Here is a 20,721-nt window from a genome sequence, read left to right on the forward strand (position 1 = left end):
TGTTTATTTGAACAACTCATTTGTATTTGACTTCTAATTGTACCTCTAATTCATAACCTCACAATACAATTTTGATTTTGATGTTCAATAATGTACTGTATACAAATTTCCTTAAACGGAAATGTCCAAAGGCGAGTAAGATACCTATGTGTCAAAAGATGCAGAATGATCAGTCAATATATTATCTTTAGGAATAGTTTTAGCACTACAAAAAATGATAGACTCGATCAAACTTAAAGCCTACCGTTGTAGTTAATGATAGGTAAAAACCGAGTAATTTGTTCAACAATATCCATGGTTAATTTAGTAACGATTCAAAAAATGCCAGAATAAAAAAAAAGACCAAAATATTAAGCCTAAAAGTGGAGTAGAGTGATACTCAATAATAGATTACATCCTGGAAATCGACTAAAGTTTATCGTCCATGTTTAGTAATGAGATCAACATAATAAATCTTGTCTGAAGCTGCACTTTCTAAAGATAAATTTGTCTTGGTAATGTTAATAACATATTTACTTTAGTTCTGACCAAATAATAAAAAATAAGTAGTACATTAAGAAAATAGTCATCAGGAGTGACAAAACTATTATATAAATCATTTTACTATATGCGCACTATGATTTCAATCCCTATGTATTACCATGGATAAAAATACTCCCTTAGTAGATTTCTCATCCTTATAAAAGAGCTGAAGCCAATTTTGTTGTTATTTATGTCTGGTGCACCCAAAAATAAACCGATCTAATCATTAACAAAAATTCGTCTCCTCAACCAAGCAGTAAAACACAAAATTGAATTATTGAAAATTGAATTATCATGTGTTGATGAACTAATTATGATATTAACCCTCAAATAATAGAAACAAAATTTCGTCGATACTATCGACCAGTGTCACCTAGACAAAAACTAGACAAGAAAAAAGAGGTTCAAAATTTACATTGGGATGAGAAGTCTAACTCGTTTAAAATCACGGAAAACTTGTCTTAGTACAACAATAACTATCTCGAAATGTGTAATTGATTGTTTTTACATAGTCATAGCATTTCCGTACTTGCCTGACAAAAACAAATAATTTCATTAGTAATCTTTCAAACAAATCTACTAGAGCGGGGATCCCAGTCACATCATTTAGTGTCTAAATCCAAGACACACAACAAGTATGAGATAAGCGGCAAGGTCGGTGAGTTCGTCGGCCTGTTCTAGATGTTCTACCGGTGTACGGCTTACTGTGGCGACAATCTGGGTATGTTGAGGAAGAGCTTCATGGTTAACCACTCTGTCCTGCCCAGGTAGAACTGTGTGCAGTCTACAGTTATATCGTCACCAGCTACACGACCGAGGTAAGCTTATTGGTCTGCTAAGAGTTTACTATAAGGATTTGATCAGATAGAAATGCTGTTGTTTGAACCGTTGAGTATTGATATTTTGAATTTTCAATAGTATGTTGAGTTGTTGTATATATTATAGCCTCTATGTAGGAAAAGGAAAAAACCCTGCAACATATAGCTTAAATCATAAATATTTTTTTCATGAAAATGTGTTGTGACGCAAAAATAAATTTTACTATAAATAAGAAAGAAAACAAAAACTAAATAACTCCGCCTGTATAAATTGTCATAGTATATTTTTTTTTATCGAATCCTAATTTTAATCTTAGATGAAGAATTAAAGTAAAATAGGATGTCTCACTTTATACAGAAGAATAAATATTTGTCAAATATTAAACAAATGGTTAAAGAATAGGTTCAGTATATATGTCAATTTCATAAACCTAGTGGAAAACCCACATCAATTCTACAATAGATAAAACTATACAATTGATGACAAAGTTGAATTGTTGAAACACAGCGTTTGATTTAACGCTTAAAATACTGCGGTTGCGGAATATTTTTCCTGGAATTTGATATTTTTTGTATTTGAATTCTTTATGACCTATATTCCATTGCAACCTTTACTTTTAATCCATCAATTTTGAAATCTATTAAGATTTTTGCATGACAAAATATGTTAAGTGATGTAACATGTAATTTTGCCGTTCATATTCATGATAGGAAAATATTGGTGTAATTCCTTTAAGTGTAAAATATTATGAAATAAACCTCGATATCAATAACACAAACTATATTTTCGTTTTTATAACGAAGTGTTGATTTTCTTTAAGCAAAGCAAAAAATGCTTAGCCTATATTACCTGCAATATCAGGTACCAGCGATTTTCTTATCTATATACAAATTAACATATTAAGTTTAACGTCAAAAACGTATAACCTCAACAACCGTCAATGTTTTGACAGAGGCAATTTGAAATGTTTGAAAATAAAAACACACGTCGTCCTTTTCAACAAATTGGATGGTTTTGAATATTGCATTGGCTTTGTATTATCCCCGAAAAATATATCTCGTTTTGTTTTAACTTTTAATTATCAAATGGAAATTTCCATGTCACCATGTTTTGTGTCAAAAAAGTAGATTACAGTTATGTAGAATCTGTGAACAATTTATTCTATATACAACCCTAAGGTAAAATCCAAACCACGATGAATACATTTCGTAGAAGAAAACTAATTAAATTTAATGACACTATCAAATGGTAGGAAATGTTGTATAATTCAATATATACTTCTAAGTAAACAGTAATTAATTATAATTTAATCTATTTGTTTAACAGTCAGATTCACACGGCAGCCATGGACCAAAGCCCTGGTGAGATGTTGAAGCTGGGTCTGAGATCGTGTTTGGCTATGTACTACTCTATTTATCTCAGCCTGCTCGAGATTTGGCACTACTTCTATCCCAAGCCAGGGAAAAGCCTCGTGGGAAAACATGTTTTGGTGAGTCTATCAACTAACTAATAAATCGTAAACGTAAAAACGAATTTTTCTTAACTAAAATCCTATGAAAATGTAAGGCAACCATAAGTAAATATCGTAATATCCACACAAATTACTTCCTATGATTAATAATTGTATTTGCACTATAGACAATAATATTTATACAGAATGGGCAAAAGTATAAAACCAAAGAACAGCTCTATGAAATTGGCATAAAAGTGTACTTTTTTGTTGCCATCCCAATATTATTCGTAAACCCAAAATGGGTTATTTTAGGGTCAAATCAAATGATATAAATGTAAAGTGACACTTAATTTAGAAGGTCATTAGTAAAAAAATCTGCGAAAACTAGAGGTCTTTATTTGAACCCATTACAGAATGGCAGCCATTTTTCATTTTCCATTAGCCTGAGAGACCTCATGTAAAAACATACACTAATATCCCCTTTTAAGTTTTATGGGTTGTTCAGAGATCCCAGGTTGTTCAGTTCTCTAGGTTGTACTAGAGAAACTAAACTCATTTTTACTGTAACAAGTATCACAATTTCAATTTGATTCTGTACTGTAGATAATTTGTTACAAGCATATGTTGCAATCGATTTATTTAAATTTTCGTAAAATTGCCATAGCTACTTGACAATCCGACTAATGTTAAATATAATTTCAGTTTAAGTTTTTAACGAAAAACGAATTTTCCCAGAACAGAGTCTAGGGTGGGTATTGTTTTAGCCTAAAACTAAGACATTTTTAACAATTTGAAATAAATCATTGCAGCCGTTTTTTTTAAATCATTATGAACACACGTTAGTCGTTTTATAGAAGACATTTTACCTTTAAACTTTGGTTGCACAATCAGTTACTACTCGGTTTACTATCAACGTGTTCTTAAAGAGTTTTTCACAATTTGCAAATGAAAAGTGCGAAACTTTCCTCAAAAGTATCCCTTCCAAGTCTGAAAGACTAATGAATATTTTGATGTCAAAGTCAGGTCTCCATTTATTTGTAAATTGCTGATTTAATACATCAAACTGTCCAAAAGAAAAGTTGGATCAGGAAACAGATAACTGGTTCCATTGTGACAGGTAGATGGTTAAGCTGTCGTCCATGAGGAAAACGTCTGGTCTTCTGGCCTTGTCCTTTCTTCCTGTTGGACAACTGGTTTCGTTCTGGCCGTGCAAATATAGAGTTTCCAATGTTAATTTGTTTAACAAACCAGTTAACGGGAGAGTAGACTTTACATAACCAACCAAAATTTGTTTTAAATGTACAGGTTTTTTTTCTGAATGTTTTTTTTTATTTACAATTCACAATATCCCACCGTTATTTTCAAAGATTTGTTTGATATTTTTAAGTTGTGTTAAGTTTCTTTATGACACAGAAACACCCAAATGAAAATAAATGCTTCATGTAAAATTAAACTCACTAAAAAAAATAAAAATAAATATATATATATATAAATGTCCAAAAGTAAGGAATATGAAGTAATATGAGTGTTTTGTTCAGAATCTTTCGTCATAAATATTTGGAGATACCTATTTAAATAATTTACTTTACACTACAATTATTAAGGTGCACTAAAACTAGATAAAATGACATTGATTAGCCATTATCCTTTTTGGGAAACTTTATCAAGAATGCAACAAATTGTTGAAATCATACAATACTTGAAGAGACTACTTATTTCATGCATATTTAGAAAACCCTAAGAAAGTAAATTATCTATTCCAAAATTTATATTTTTAGACTGTTATATTTAAAATAATAAGTAATAATAATAATAATAAAATAATAGTAATAATAAAATAATAATCGTTATATTTAAAATAATAAGAAATAAACACTTAGTGGGTAGTTCTGTTTAAAATGTACAACTTTATTTAAAATAACTCCGTTCCTGACATGTTTTACCGATCCTAGAAAATAATATAAAGTTTATTAAGCCATCCAACTAACCATTAATCGGAGCGTGCCAATGTAAATTAATGAAAGCATTCTACGAGTTAACTAATATTATTAAAATTTGATTTTGTCGCTTCTGAAATCTAAACTATTATTTAAATCATTACTACAGTGTAGTTGTTGAAACTCAAAGAATCAATGGGTTTCTTTTGGTGACAATAGTGTAAATTTAGTACTTTTTAGCTAGCGTATTGTACATAAGAGACCTTTTAGATCGCCGCTAAGGGATAAATATGTGGAAGTTAATACACAATGTTTGGAATTAGTTTTGTATTTTTTCATTAACTGTTTAACTTTATTTATATTTCAATATCGGTCATGCGATATAATTAAATAGAACATCAGTCCTCGTTCTATGTACTGTAGAATACATTGAACGTGACACGGTTTGGACATTACTTCTTTCTTTACACACAACTAGGGGTTTTTAAAGTTTAGTTGACCACGAGTTTATACAGGGTGTTGAAAATGTCTGGAACCAACATTATATCTGGTGAGTGGTTAAAGAAAAACAACTGATATTTTGTGTACGGATATACTATGGTTTAATCATCTTTTGGTGCCTTATGACATTTTTTACCACTTATAGGGAACGTCCTGTGGAGGATGCAGTAAAAAGTTTTAATAGAAGCATATGGTAAATGATACATCATTTTAAAGGCAATTTTTTTCTGAGTAAGGAGCCACAAGTTTCATCTCAAAAGGACCACCCTAGCAAAAATGGCGACTGTTTGAAATTTAAAAACATTGCTATTTAAATGGTCCGTATTTGTTTCCTTTAAATGCTATTACAAGCCAGTTATGAAGTACAGTAGTTTATAACGTGGTGAACTGAAAAGTGACTAAAAAAACATTTAACTAAATTGTTTGTATTGTTTTACTAAACTTATTTTTAACATAAATAAAATACCAATTAAGCTTTCAATTATTTTCAAAAACTTCAAACAGTCGCCATTTTCGCTAGGGTGGTCCTTTTGAGATGAAACTGGTGGCTCCTTACTCAGAAAAAAAATACCTTTAAAATGATGTATCATTTACCATAGGCTTCCATTGAAACTTTTTACTGCATCCTCCACAGGACGTTCCCTATAAGTGGTAAAAAATTTCATACGGCACCAAAAGATAGGTAAAACCATAGTATATCCGTACACAAAATATCAGTTGTTTTTCTTTAACCACTCACCAGATATAATGTTGGTTCCAGACATTTTCAACACCCTGTATAATCTAACTATATTGCGGAAATGTCTCATCTCGATTAGTTGAAATCAACGGTTTCTCGTCGTTTTGGTATTTGAAATCCGACGCCGTGAAGAAATCCGATCAGGTGAGATAAGACTTAACAAGAAAAGTACACGACTCCAGCAATTTTGAAAAAAACACAATGAAAAACACATTATTTACTTAATTTATAATAATTCAGCTCGAACAAAACGGTCTGTATACTTTGTCGTGAAAATACCGGAGTCAGTTTAATGGCGCTAAACTTAGCTAACATTATCAACTAGTTGTTTTAGGTAACATTTTATTCCTGTTGCTACGAACCTGATTTAACAAAAATTACCAAAACCGGGAACAGGTAGGAGTTGTGCATATTAGTCAGGCTTACTACAATTTTCTTATTGGGAGTAATTTCTATACAATTATTTAGTTCGAATGAAATATATCTCACGATTTCTCAACACGTTATTATAAATTACCTCATCTCTTAGTAATGTATTTTATTATTTCACGCTTCAAGGTATTGGACGTAAACACATTAGTACTTGACAAACATATGAATATCAATCACTCATGTCTCAGCTCAGCTGTTATGATGACGTCATCATGTCGTAGCATTATGTCAGCATCTGACATATCTCTAACACTGAGTAAGCAATGTTGTCCTGCTACAGTTTGTTTGGCTCAATTACACATTCTATGGTTGTGTGACATAGTTTAATTAATTGATTGTTTGGGTTCAATTTAATCTCTAGAATAATCTATGGTTCGTCCTTCTTGGATTGATTACAAACCACATTTAGGTTTTGGTACCAAAAAATCATAAGGAATAAACAAATAAAGGTTATTTTTGATACTACGAGCAATTCTCTGCAGTTTAATTATAACTGCAGTTGTTCAATTCCACTAAAATTTCAGCTCATCTTGAGGGTTAGACGTATACTGCTTCACATTACACTCTTGGGGTAATTTGTCATAAGTTTGAAATAAAATAGACGTAACGTTTGATTCTGATTGACCAAACGCTAATTAATAAAGAGATGAGATAACTCGGTTGAGTATAAATACACGACTACAACTAAGGGATGGACAATTTTTTATGTAGGTCATTATTTATTTGCTCCATTTATCATCTGACTAACAATAACTCAGCAACAGTTCGTCCATGTAGACAGGTGTCTACTCCAGTATCTCCCATACGGATCATTTTTGAATTCCAGATAACCGGTGGGGGTGGAGCCCTAGGTAGAGAACTCGCCCTCAGCTTCGCCAAGGAGGGCTGTCATGTCACAGTTGTGGACGTTAATGAGACGGAATGTCAAGAAACATCACGTCTGGTACAACAAGAACACGTGGCTGTGAAGGATCACGTGACCAGTTACAGGCTGGATGTGACGTCACGAGATGACGTCAGCAGCTTCGCCAAGAGGGTGACGTCAGAGAAGGGGCCTGTGGATATCCTGGTGAACAACGCGGGAATCGTCCAGGCGGGAAGTCTTCTGAGCACATCGGAGGACCAGATAATGAGAATCATAGACGTCAACTTGCTCGCTCAGTTCTGGGTAAGATTTGGTCAAATATCATTTGGAATTGGGGCTAAACTATACAGATTTAATATAATAAAGTTTTTGCACCTGAAGGCTCCACATTAAAGGTGTCTTGAGCACGATTAGAGCTATGTGTCACGTCAGAATATTCAGTCAAGAAGCTTGACCTTGACTGGGACTCGGTCTAGGTCATACAAAACTAAATACCAGAAACTGTTCGTACGCTAAAAATATATATTTATACATTATATAGACCCTACGTGTGTTTCCGTTAGCACGATAAATTTGGCAAATATGATCCAACTTTTACAAATTTTTTTACAAGCGTGTAGCATAAACCTACGTTTATTCAAACGATTTCGTGAACCATCATGATTGGACTATGGAGCGTGGGTTTATGGGGAAGACATTGGATTTTTCTATTTGGGCATACAATTTCGAAATTTCTTACTACATTTTTTTGTAGAGCTTAAAAATAGATTATTAAATTCTCATAATATTATGCAGTTTTCTTGTTTATGAATATACTTCAATCAAAGTTAGACAAATCACTGAACTATTGATATTTTACAAAATAACATCTTATTACCTTCCCTAGAGCAGAAAACCTATGTACTCGTTAAACTGATGGAAATAAATCTGAAATTTTTATGGAGATAGTTTAGTGAAGATATAATCAGTTAAATGTAAATTCGCTTAGTCTGCAGATTTGCGGCGGGGTAATTCAATCAGTGATACAGTACAGCAAAATTAAAAGATTAGATATTCGAATCAGCAGAACTGAGTGGAAATGTGATGTTTGTTTCCACATGTAAACGACTAAAACTTTGGCTATGCATATTTATTAGCTTACTGACCCAAACAAATGGAAACCCTACTTTAGTTATGAATTTAGATTTGTTGTATAACCTAAACTAAGAGAAAACTCCATATACAGAAATATATATGCGTATTATGGATAACTTGTGTATGAAATATTGAATGTAACCTATTCGATTTCCTTCTGTTTTATACATTTCTGTACATGGTCTAGTAGAGCCAGAAGACATATTTTTAGAGTTAAAAATAATTCAAGTTGTATTCATTATTAAGGATCTTAATCTGATGTTTTTTAGTCTTATATTTAATAATTTAAACAATACTAAACATATTTAAAATGTATCTGTAATGTTGAAATTCAGTTCAAATTTATTATGTACAGCAGGTAAAACCATTATACTCAAAAGACAACTACCTTTGATAATAATATGTAGGTATACCATTGATTTTACTCACCATAATCAACGGCTATACTGTACCATAGACAAAAAGATAGTCTATACGTCATCATACCAATGTGCACCTATAAGGCAATTTGAGTACCAACTTTTGTGAACTAATCCTAATAAAGGTACCTTACGCCTTTCAGGGTTAAAATATTGTTGTACTTAACGTCAGTTAAAGTCCGTGAGAGACATGCGACTTTAAGATCAGCTGATTACTGAGGGAAGATCACGAATAAGATAATCCTGATGTAAGATCAGGAACATATATCGATCATAAACCTATACAAATTACATAACTGGCCTGAATCCTATACTAACATTAACATACGGTTTAGACCGTTCTAAGCGATGTTAAATAATATTTACTTTCGGGCCAGTAACACCATTTGTTTATGTTGCAACATTATAACATAATTCCTTTATGTTCCATACCGGGTCTGTTCTAGTATCCGTGGGGAATATAAGTGTTTAAAAAATATATAGGCCTACTTTAAAAATGAGAGGGATGGCACTGCCTAGTACTCATTGACTCATTGAAACCGCTGGGAGTATTTCCACAGTTAAATAAATTAAGTCCTCTATAGTGTAGCATATAATAAATTGCAAAACCAGCAAAGGATCAAATAAGGGACGGAGGAATTTTTCATCAAGAGTTATTTATTAAATCTATTTAAATTGTGGGTGGGCTTTTGTAATTGAATCTTTACTTACTTACAGTAAGAATAAGGTATTTAAAAAAGCTTAATATCTGACTAAGTTAAATCAATCACTATCAGGAGTGTGATATTCTAAATTGATTGTATCCGATATTTTCAAGAAGTAATCGTAAGTAATAAAATAAATATTCTTTTTAATGGTTGGTATATTTTCAAATTATTAATGGGCAATTAAACTCACGCAAATAACTATATTAGCGATTAATAGTAATCACGTCAACTTGGGAAGATTGATTGATATAATGAAGAATTAACTATTTTTACAGTAAGATAGTGGGTTTAAAATTTTTCTAACCATATAATATGCTCTAATTAAGATTTGAAAGACATTAAATTCAAAATATACGTACTCTTTTGTCTAGTTATAAATAAAGTCAATTTTAATGGATCTTTTTGCATTAACAAATTTATAATTTGCCCGTAATAGTAAATACCATGTGATAGCTATTCTATAAACAAAATTGCAAAATAAGTTAATCAAATTGTTACAGTATTTGGGCAAGTTAAAGATGTAAATGATTTCAAAATCTTGGCTGAACATGTTTAATGGTCCTTTAAATAATTGCCAGTTGTCTATAACATTGAAATTAAACGAACAAATGTTATAATTTTCAGACGATAAAGGCGTTCCTACCAGGAATGATAGAGAGACCCACCGGAGGCCACATAGTTGCTATTTCATCCGCTGCAGCGCTAGCAGTCGCTGCGAACATAGCACCCTACACAGCTTCCAAGGCTGGAGTTTCAGGTAACAGCAAATATGATTACTATTATAACAATTATATTACCTTTACTATAATACGAGTAACGTTGGCCCACAATCATTTCAAAAATAGCGCCAATGAAACGGCTCTAAATTGATGGACATTTCTTAGTTTCAGGCAAAAAACATTTAGTGCTAGCCTCTGTTCTGGAAATATTTGTTTTTCGTTAAAACTATAAATAAAACTTTAATATTTTACACTGTTCTATGGATAGCCAAATAGACAAATCAGTTAAACAAAAATGTTAATAAATTAATCGTGACACGTGCAGTGTATAAATCATCTACAGTACAGTAGTAAATTACTAAATACAATACAAATAAAATGACATTCCTATGAATACCATTGGTAGTTTAATACTTAGGATATTTTACTAAGCAATGGCCAATGAGTACGACTGCTCAAAATCTTTGAGTATTTTACCGAAAAGATTAAAAAATCACCATTTTATAACTCAATTTAATCACATTATAAATCAAGTCAAGTCAAAATTATTTATTCCATAAAATAAAAACAAAATTACAATAAGTTGTAAGTAATAAATTATGAAACACTAGTATTTTTATCGTAAACACCTGTTATAAAGTTGGATAACATGTTTACAATCTATATGAATAACATTTATTTCTCTTGTGCTTTTTTTAATTACAGTTCAAAGCTAAATTACAGTACAGAGCTATTGCAGGTTAAAACATAATTAACATTAAAAAGATCAAAGTGTTGAGGATAAACATACATTTATCTCGTTTAACCGTTTTGTTTGCCTACTGTTTCTAACAGGCTAAAATTGAACTAAAGCTTTCTAAGGAACCGTGTCGATTAAAACTCAACGAGGATAAAGCAGATTAAATCTAAATTACAATTCCTTCAGGGAAGCAGCAGTAATCGGCAAAGTAGCATATAGTTCTCAATTCACATTACAATAAAGAAGGTACGTTCTTTGACATAAAATTGAACATTTAATATAGAATTTGTTTGACTTTTTGTCACGATATCGTGCTCCATTTCGTGGAAAGTGCTTACACGATGTTCTCGACACAAATATTAGATTGCTTCTTTTATCTTCGATTAGATTTAAGAACTATTTTAATAGAACACATTCCAATAAATGTGCACATGAGCATTTCTTTGTCAGATTTACCAAATAATTTTCCATTTATTATGCCAGTAAAAGACGTGAGCATGTTAAGAAATAAATTGGCACGTGAGTACGTAAAGTAATAAATGTGCACGCGAGTACATAAAGACGTTTTACAACCAATCGTTGGAGTTGTCGAGAAGTGAGTTGAATAGGGTTTTATTCAATCATTGCCATGCGCCTGTAAAGAGCTTCAGCTCTCGGCTTTACGGCCTTACTTTACAATAAAAGCTTTTATAATAACTGGAAATGGTCAATAATTGTCTTAGTGACCTTGGCGTAGGTTACAGTAAGGGCAATGGGTGAATATTCTCTCAAGTTTTGTCTAAATAGATGACCGATTAAGATTGTCTAAGTATCTTATACTACATTTACAATGGTTATAATGTTTATTCAACCCCAAGCGCACTCTAACTCCATCTTCAAAATATTTTTTTTTATGTAAATCCTTTTCTAAACATATGTTCTTTTCAGCTTTGATGGGCTGTTTGAGAGAGGAGTTGAGGAAGCATCATAGACACATCAAAACCACAACCGTACAACCGTTCTTTCTAGCACCACCCCAGGACAAGAAACATTGGGAAGTCAAGTAAGAAGAAAGAGGTTTTTACCTGTTTCGAAACAAACATGGCATTATTAATTTGGAAACTTTTTTGTGTGTTTGAGGATTTACATCATTAATTCCGATTAATAGTTGTAAAGTATTTTATTGAAACTTACATGAAATAACAAAAAGCAGTTTTTACCACTTTTGGTGTATATATATGATGTCGGAGTGTCTCTTTTAGGATAATAAATATAACTAGGGATATAAATATAGGAGTTTATAGCTTATAAGCTCGAATATACAGGGTGATTGATATAAGTGTGCCAGCCGTTTTATTCGAAAACTATAACGAAGGTGTTATGATTTTATTATTTATATACATATATTATAAAATCCTAAAATTATACGTCTTAATGTAAATCTAGCTTTTAAAAACTATTTCATTTCATCCGAATTTTTCTTTATCTTTAATTAATATGTGTATATTATTTAATGTTTAATTCCTCATGAATTCACAGTAGATATTGTTTTAGATAAACGTTCTAGAGTTTTTTTTTACTTTGCTACAAAACAATTCAAAATGTGCAAGATCTAATATTTATTGATACAGTACGTGAGTGAATGTTTTTGAACCTACAGCTTGTAAGAGCTCCAACGATGGAAATAGTTTGGATGTTTCCGTTTGAGACAAATGTGTATGTTTTTACAGGTCTGTGCTACCTGACATAACTGCTGCTTCAGTAGCAAGAGCTACAGTTAGGGCTGTCAAGAGAGAAAAAGTCACACTCACCATTCCTACATACCTCTATTTCGTCATGTACTACGTCAGGTAAAAATAGAAAATAAATTATTTGTTTAATTTTAAGTTGTAGGATCAGTTGTGCAGCAAAAGAGGAAACACGCAAAATGAATGTTTGCTTTATCCCCAGAAATAAATGGAGAAAGTGATTTCGTAAATATTTTCGAGTTTGAGTATAAAAATAACCTGTAGTTTGATTTTAAAGAAATTTTTCATGTGGGTACAAGCCCGAATAATTGCCTATCCCCAGTAGTTGATTTTTGCTAAATTTTGATTATTAATGGGGGTTTCCTTATAACCCTAAAAAATAACGTAAAAATCTGATAAAAAAAACACTTAAACGTTATTTATGGGGTTGTTGAATGGACAAAGTAGGCTATATAATACTAAATGAATGTGCATAATTATCTTTTTGTTACGTTCCAAAGTAATTTTAAGCTTTGTAAAGCCTATACCTATTCTTTATTAAACATCCATTCTTAATTGTGTAAAAACGTCAATTTCACATATTACATTTGTAATAACCTTGCGATAAAAGTAATGTCGAAAATTAATGTATTGTGATGAAAGAACAATTTTTGTTAGGAGAGTGCCTTTGTACTCATTGATTGAAATACCTACCACTCATTTATCAGCTTTATAAATACAGGGTTAGGCAACAGTCTGGAACCCCCCAGTTAACTTTTTAACGCATTGCAGTGGGAAAACCAAACTCGGTACATATCTACAACATAAAAAACTTCACTTTTTCATCAAAGTTACAACTTTGCCCCAGCCCCCGAAATTTTTAAATAAAAACACCTATCATGGGACGCCTCATTTTGATGGGGTTTTTAAGACAAATTAAATGGCGAAAACAAGAGGTCAATATCGCACCCCTAATCAAAATGGCAGTAATTTGAAATATCCCCTATTAACTTTTCACAGGTCATAGCAGGAAAACTAAACTCAGCATACCTTTATAAAAAAAGAGAATTCACCTTTTGGTCAGTATTAAAATATTGAACTTTTAAAGTTAACTGGGTGTGTATAGGCTTTATCCTGCTTGCTCATCTTAAATAATTAAAATTGCTGCCATTTTGATTAGGGGTCGATATTGACCTTTGGTTTACGCCATTGAATTTCTCTTGATAAACCCTTTAAAATTAGGGGTCACGTGATAGGTGTTAACATTTGAAGGTTTGGGGCTGCCCCCAAAATAGCCCATTTCGTTGGCTGGGGCAAAGTTGTAACTTTAATGAAAAAGTGCAATTTCTTATGTTTTAAACCAACAATAACTTAACGGAAATGCTTCTTTCACAGGTTGATACCCGCCAAAGCAGCCGACTGGTGGAGAGATATATTCGCAGCTGATATTGACTCGATCAAGAACAAATAAACAGAAACTACTCTTTGTAATTTACATAAATTTGAAAAAGTTTAAAAGTTTTGTCTCTATTGTAAGATTCGCTTTTGTACTAGCTTTAATTTGATTTGATTCGGATCGATAACTAGTATAGTATAATATGATTATTATTACCAGTTTCCAATAAATTTTTAACTGTTTTGTATACTCGTTAAACTCAATATTCATGTAAACTATTAACAGTTGCAATAAGGAAACCTCAATTTCAAAATAGAATCCCATACTAAACCCAACGCAATATCACAATTACCAGCACTAAACATGTTTAATATTAACATATTAACACGTGTTAATGTTTCGTTTATCGTAACAACCAATTTAAGCCAAATCAATGTTTACGGTGTATTCACAATTACCCTTTGATCATTTGGTGATTAAACCCGTTTTATTGTCCAATGCGTCAAACATACAATTAAAATTAGTCTTGTATTTTTATCCTCCTTAGTAATAGGACAACCTCTTTTTATTTACTCAAAATCATACAATTGAAGGGAGAAATGTCTACACTCGTATTATATGTATCTTCAATTCGTTTGTTACTAGCCCCGTAAGCGTCTCAGACAGGTGGGAGGGAACGGTTTCGATCCCTAGGATGCGGGGTTCGTACCACGTGCCCTTAAAGCATAACTAATTGAAAGAAATAATTGAAAATTTAGATGTGAAATAGGATGTTGTATTGATGATTTGGCTTTTGTCTAGTGACTCAGGTTATAAACCACATGACTAACCTTCTGCCAGCTACACCATGTGTTCACCTTACATTATTAGTTTTGAAAAATGTTGTTAAATGTTTTCGTGTACGTGTTTGTGTTAAGTGTGTGTGACAATAAATTGTTCACAAAACCCGGGTATGAATAGAATTTTCCCAATTCACGAGACTATTCAGCTTGAAAATAAACCTTTACGTTCGAAAACTTGGTCATTCGAAACGGATCTTTGAAAGTACAACAGGTATTCAATATTTGTATTTGTAAAAAACGGGCGAAGAGGATTTTTCAACTACTACTAGGTTCAAAACCATGGTCACAAGGTGGAATATGGGTTATTGGAATTTCAATTTAACCTTTGTATTTGTAGAAAAAATGTTATTTATAGGATTTTTTTTATATTGTAGTTCGATATGTTCCTAGCCACAAACTTTCGCCGGGGACGAAACTAAATTATCTAAGAAACTAACGGAGTCTCCTCCAAATTGAAATATACACGAACACCTTGGTAAGCATCCAACAAACTTGTTGAAAGCTAGCCTGGTATCTTTACAAGTATTTTACGTACTTAGCAATAGTCGATTGAGTGATTTTGATTGGCTATTAATTTCAGTAATGATTAGTCGTCTAATAGCTTTCTACTTCTGTCACTTTCGCACGACGCGGGTTGCGGTCGGATCGTTACGTCACCGTTGACCCAGGAAGGACTTCCTGACTCTAGGAAGGACATGTGTATGGTATAGTGATGTCCTCTGTCGAGGTGCTTTCTCCAGAGGATCTTTGTTGACAAAACGCCGAGCCTTCCTTCGGCATCGACGTCAAGAAAAGTGGTTAAAGGAAATTATTTGTATCGGAAAATACATTTGGTTTATGGTTGTTGCCACTGAACTGTTGTGGTTAATATTATATTATTACCGATTGAAATGGAGACGCCATCTAGGTGCGTATTTTTACCCAAATATGAGTGAAGAACGAGTGCAGAATGATGTGAGATGATCTGTGTAGCTTTGTTACTGACTAATATCAGCTGTTCCATTAGCCAGGATAATTTATTTATATCCCAATGATCAGGAACCAGTTCCAGGTTCAAACCATCAAAAAGCTACTGACTTTTCTCAGGGTTGAACCTGTGACCTTTTGGTTGTCAGGCGGGCACTTCAATCACTCAGCTACATAGGAGTTAGCGTACGCGATTGTTCTTGTATTGTAAAGTATAAATTTATAATATTACAAAAATGAATGGCAACTTTCTATAACCAAGTGGTTAGAAGACGTGTAGGCATATCGTAAACTGTTTCAACATTGGGAATAACCGTTTGAGAAAAGATAGATTCTTGCATTTTTAAAAAAGTTTTTTCATAACTTAAGCACATTTCACAGTTTTTAAACATAAGACTACTAACACATTAGCATTAACGAAAGAGAGGATATCTTTTTATTTCATGGCTATAAATTATGTGCACGGCTTGTAAATAGTTAGTAGGTAAAATATTTATCACTGATTGATTTATATCTTAACTAAGAAATCAAATGTGTATGCAGATGTTGTAAGTTAAAACATCATATATCTTTTTTACTTTTTTTTACTCATATGCATCCTAAAACTATGCGTCTAAAGGTAAAACCCCATTAATTCAATTTACGGGTACTAGCGACTCGGAGTTGTTATAAGTTAATATAACGACTTGGTGTACGGTTGTTGTACATTATAACGATGGGACTTGCAATTGTTTAAACAAAATCGGCAAGATCAGCATGACTTTTATAGTTAACTCTGATTGTGAACAAATATGTTCATTTAATATTTAATGTCCCCTATATATGAAAAGAATTTACTTGCCGTTATAAAAAGAGTCCATAAAAAGTAACGTAAAAAAATTTACTCAAATACATAGTTAGTAAAAAAATACTGTAACTGTAAAAACGAGTTGGGGATCAGAATGGTCACCTTGAGATGCAATTTTGTGTTGATGGTGACAAGAGTCGTTGAAACTCCCACAGCCTGAGGTAAACACTTGACATGGAAGTCAACATTACAGTCCCAACAAAAATACGTCGTTAGTTTCGAAAAAAAAACTATATTTTGTCGTCTCGACTCAAAATATATCTATAGTGTTTGTTTATTTTGTCAAATTGAACAATCTATCAGTATTTGTATAGCCTTAAGACAGTAGTTAATGTTATATAGGTCAATATTACAGTCCCAACAAAAAATACGTCAATAGTAAAAAAAAAACACATTTTGTCGTGTCACCTCAAAATATAACCATCGTGTTCATTTATTTAGTCAAACTGGCCAATCTATTATCAGTATTTTATAGCCTTAAGACAGTAACGGTTATTAGTTTGTTTGTATTTTAACGATTTCAACTATGGAGGTATACGAGTACATAGAATGGTAACAATGAAATATTACGATGTATTTTTTTCATATTATATGAAATTATGACTAATTTACCATAGTTAATTTGTTTAGTAATTAAAAAAAAACTTATTATTTCATGCATAAGGTTGCCTATGCTGAATTGTAAATCGGATGAATTGTCAACTCAGTTTTTGGTGATTCGTTTGCTAATAACCTTAAACAAACATTCCTGCAAACCAAGCTGTATTTTATATATTAAAGTAAAATACTTAAAGAAGGTTAACTTGAATCCATTATTTTTAGGAGACTAAAACTGAAGAAGTTAGACCCCTCTTGTTCTTAATCTGATGGTTAAATCACATTTATACTCGTAAGGAACATTTGATGTATTCAATTTGTATTCATAAAAATCAGATAGGTTTAAACTAGGGGTATCCCCAGACAGACTCATTCTCAAAATCAATTTCCATAGTGAACTGGAGCTGGACCGAGGGGGTGCTAGGAATACTTTTGAGTAAAAAACGGTGGTTTACCAGATCTTTTAGGTCGCAATTTATTTATTTCCCTAGGATTCCAAAAGTATCAGCATTAGGGTTGAATTAGGATTTAGCCTCTTTTAGCGAATTTCCCATATAGGGAATAAGCTATTCCCGTAGGTCTCATAATAAGACATGGTCCCGGAGCTGATTTACTTGATCGTTTTGAGGTCCCGAGAGGCCAAACCCCGTCCGTTCAAATTCATACGAACATATTATATATGTGTCCGTTAGCGTGATAACTCGAGCAAAAATGATAAGATTTTGACAACATTTGGTACAATCGTGTTAACCTACTTTTAATCGAACGAGTTCGCAAACCAGCATGATCGGACTATGGTAACGGAGGCTTATGGGGTGAAAATTAGTTTTTCTCACGTTTGACCCTACATACATACAACCTTACATTTTTTTCAAGCCATTTTGCAGAGCTTACAAAATGATATAGTGTATAAGAAGCGTTGTTATATGCCTAACAGTTAGGGAGATAGTTTAAAAAGATTTAACATTTTGAAACTCCATGTTATTTTTATGGAGAGTAAATTAACTATTGTAGTTTTCTTGTTTATAATATTTCAATTAAATTTGCCAGTTTTATTATTTAACACTAAGTTTTCAGAATTTCAATAAAAAAACTCACCCAATTACCTACCCTGTACCAGCATACCTATTTATTCATTAAAATTAATTTAATTTAAATAGGAAATAGATCTGGAATAGTTTAGTAGAAATCCAGTCAGGGAAATGGAAATTCGATTAGTATGCAGGTTTGCTGTGGCGGGGGTATATTTTAGTCATGGTCCTACCTTATCATGGCGAGTATGTTGACCTCCTCTCGACTGAGAGAGTTGCTGGGTCTCGCCGCCAGAGCGCACACCAGCTTACGAGCACATCCCAGAGGGTCTTGATGTAGCGCCGCCTCTAGGCTCGGTATCTCATTCAGGCGTTCTTCCAGCATCGCCTGAAAGACAGCATAAGATTCAGAGTCCTTGGAGGCTAGCAGCCATCTATGATAATTTCAAACAGCTGCTGTTATTTACCATCTCAAAAATATTTTATTCAAATTCCAATGTGATTGTATTTTAAATATCTAGTGTACTGTGAAATTAGAAATTTTCTTTGTCGTTTTTTAATTATTTTATGGGTCAGAACGTCTAGGCTGCATGAACTCTTAAGTTAAATTTAAACACTTACATAGCTTTGAAGCAAGTAAATGCCATTCTCCCCAAGAACCATCAGCAAATACTAGAGGCTTTTTGAAAATCGCATGTAAGATACTAGATTATAATGATAAAATAATACCCTGAAATCTCCAAAAATATATTTCTATTAATTTCTTAAAAAGTGACATAAATATAAATAAAAAAAATTAACTTTCGCATAGTTCATTAAATATTTTAGCCCTGGCTGGCTGCGGCAGAGCCCTAAAACGCTGTAAAAGGTTTAGTTACCGTTTTTCTCTAGTTAACTATATAGGTTTACGAGTCATTTTGCAAGAAAACTGTAAGAAAACACCTAAACTAGATTGTGGCCTTATTGTTGTTATTACGGTTACTATGACGATTGTAACTAATTGTTGTAACTAATGATACCGTATAGCTTCTTGTTATAGCATCGTTAACTTGTGATTAGACGTTTGAGGGCTTAGTTAATCAGTAGACAACGCCATAGAACAAGGTCTAAACATTCCATTAATTAACTATATTAAATTATTAAACTATTTGGTTCTTTGTAATATGGATTTTTTTTTATAAATTGACAAAACATCTACATATAATAAGGGGTTGAGAAAAACATTGCTGTAGCACTTTTTACTGTATGAAACAAAAACAACTAATAAAACTTACATGGTACGTTATTACTCCCGGTATAATTTGTTGGTCGAGTACTAGGTTTACTGCTCGGGGAGAGTAATAAAGCGTGTATTTATGTTAAATATCATTAGCTTAGTATGAAATAAATAAATTTGCCAAGTTTGATCAAAGTATATCCACAAATAAGCAAACTGCAACAATTTTAATTTCCTTGATAAGAATAACATGGGAATCTTAAATTTAATACTAACTTTTCTTATTTATCTCAATAACCGTTAGTGATGGAGCAAACCTTGAAATATAAAAAGATGTATTTTTAGACGTCCTTTAACTTTTGCAATTACACAAATTCTCTAATACCAATAGTTTGTGAAATATTGTCAAAAAAGTGAAAATTGGCCACAATTTTCCAAGATGGCGGCTGAAGCACAGCCGGGATTTATGGGGACTTTTGATATTTTATTTATTTAGGCTTACTTAACAACTGTGCAAAGTTTCCCCTTAGTCCGAAATTGTTAGGTCGATTTTCCTAATATTCTTCCACTACAAGTAGAATGTGTTTCTTTGTATTTACCTTAACATTTAAATTGCAAAACTAACTGAATTCCTTATAATTCCTATTACTGAAACGTGTTTCGGAGAAGTTAATCAGAAAGAACGATAGAGAATTATGGTCCTATCACAGGTAAAGTCTAAATGGAATTGTGCTACTTTCCTCTAACAAATCGGAACATCTGGGCAGTAAACGAAGTTAAAAGTTGAGTTGGTGCCAAGTGGTGATTATGGGTCCATTTAGCTCTGCAATTCAGGGAATCCCTCTTTATGTTACTTATGTAACATACTGTCTAGCTCACTTCTTAAATTTAACCTTAATGTGGTTTACATTGATGTGAAAGTCCTAAGCGTGAATAGTAGGCAATTAGAGAAAAACAAATTTACCACACTACTTTTGCAATAAATATTTTTTCTACTAGAATTGAATATACCCCCGCCGCAGCAAACCTGCAGACTAAGCGAATTTACATTTGACTGATTGGATTTACACTGAAATGTCTACTTAAAAATATAACATTTATTCCTGATTAAATAGAATTAGTTTAACAAGTACT

The 20,721-nt window shown here is 32.3% G+C and overlaps 1 protein-coding gene across 1 annotated transcript; it reads left to right on the top strand.

The window, feature by feature from the left end:
• The first annotated feature begins 1,247 nt into the window (after positions 1 to 1,247).
• Positions 1,248 to 15,026, top strand: LOC128989833 (epidermal retinol dehydrogenase 2-like). The gene is made up of 7 exons (XM_054411902.1): positions 1,248 to 1,340; positions 2,668 to 2,830; positions 7,230 to 7,571; positions 10,153 to 10,285; positions 11,914 to 12,028; positions 12,696 to 12,815; positions 14,088 to 15,026. The coding sequence occupies exons 2-7, from the start codon at positions 2,687 to 2,689 to the stop codon at positions 14,161 to 14,163; spliced, it is 930 nt and encodes a 309-aa protein (XP_054267877.1). The 5' UTR covers positions 1,248 to 1,340; positions 2,668 to 2,686; the 3' UTR covers positions 14,164 to 15,026.
• The last annotated feature ends 5,695 nt before the right edge of the window (positions 15,027 to 20,721 follow it).

The sequence above is a fragment of the Macrosteles quadrilineatus genome, unplaced genomic scaffold, assembly GCF_028750875.1.
Source record: "Macrosteles quadrilineatus isolate MER2022 unplaced genomic scaffold, UCM_ALF_1.0 Scaffold_3__2_contigs__length_128488019, whole genome shotgun sequence".
In the NCBI taxonomy this organism is placed as follows: Eukaryota; Metazoa; Arthropoda; class Insecta; order Hemiptera; family Cicadellidae; genus Macrosteles; species Macrosteles quadrilineatus.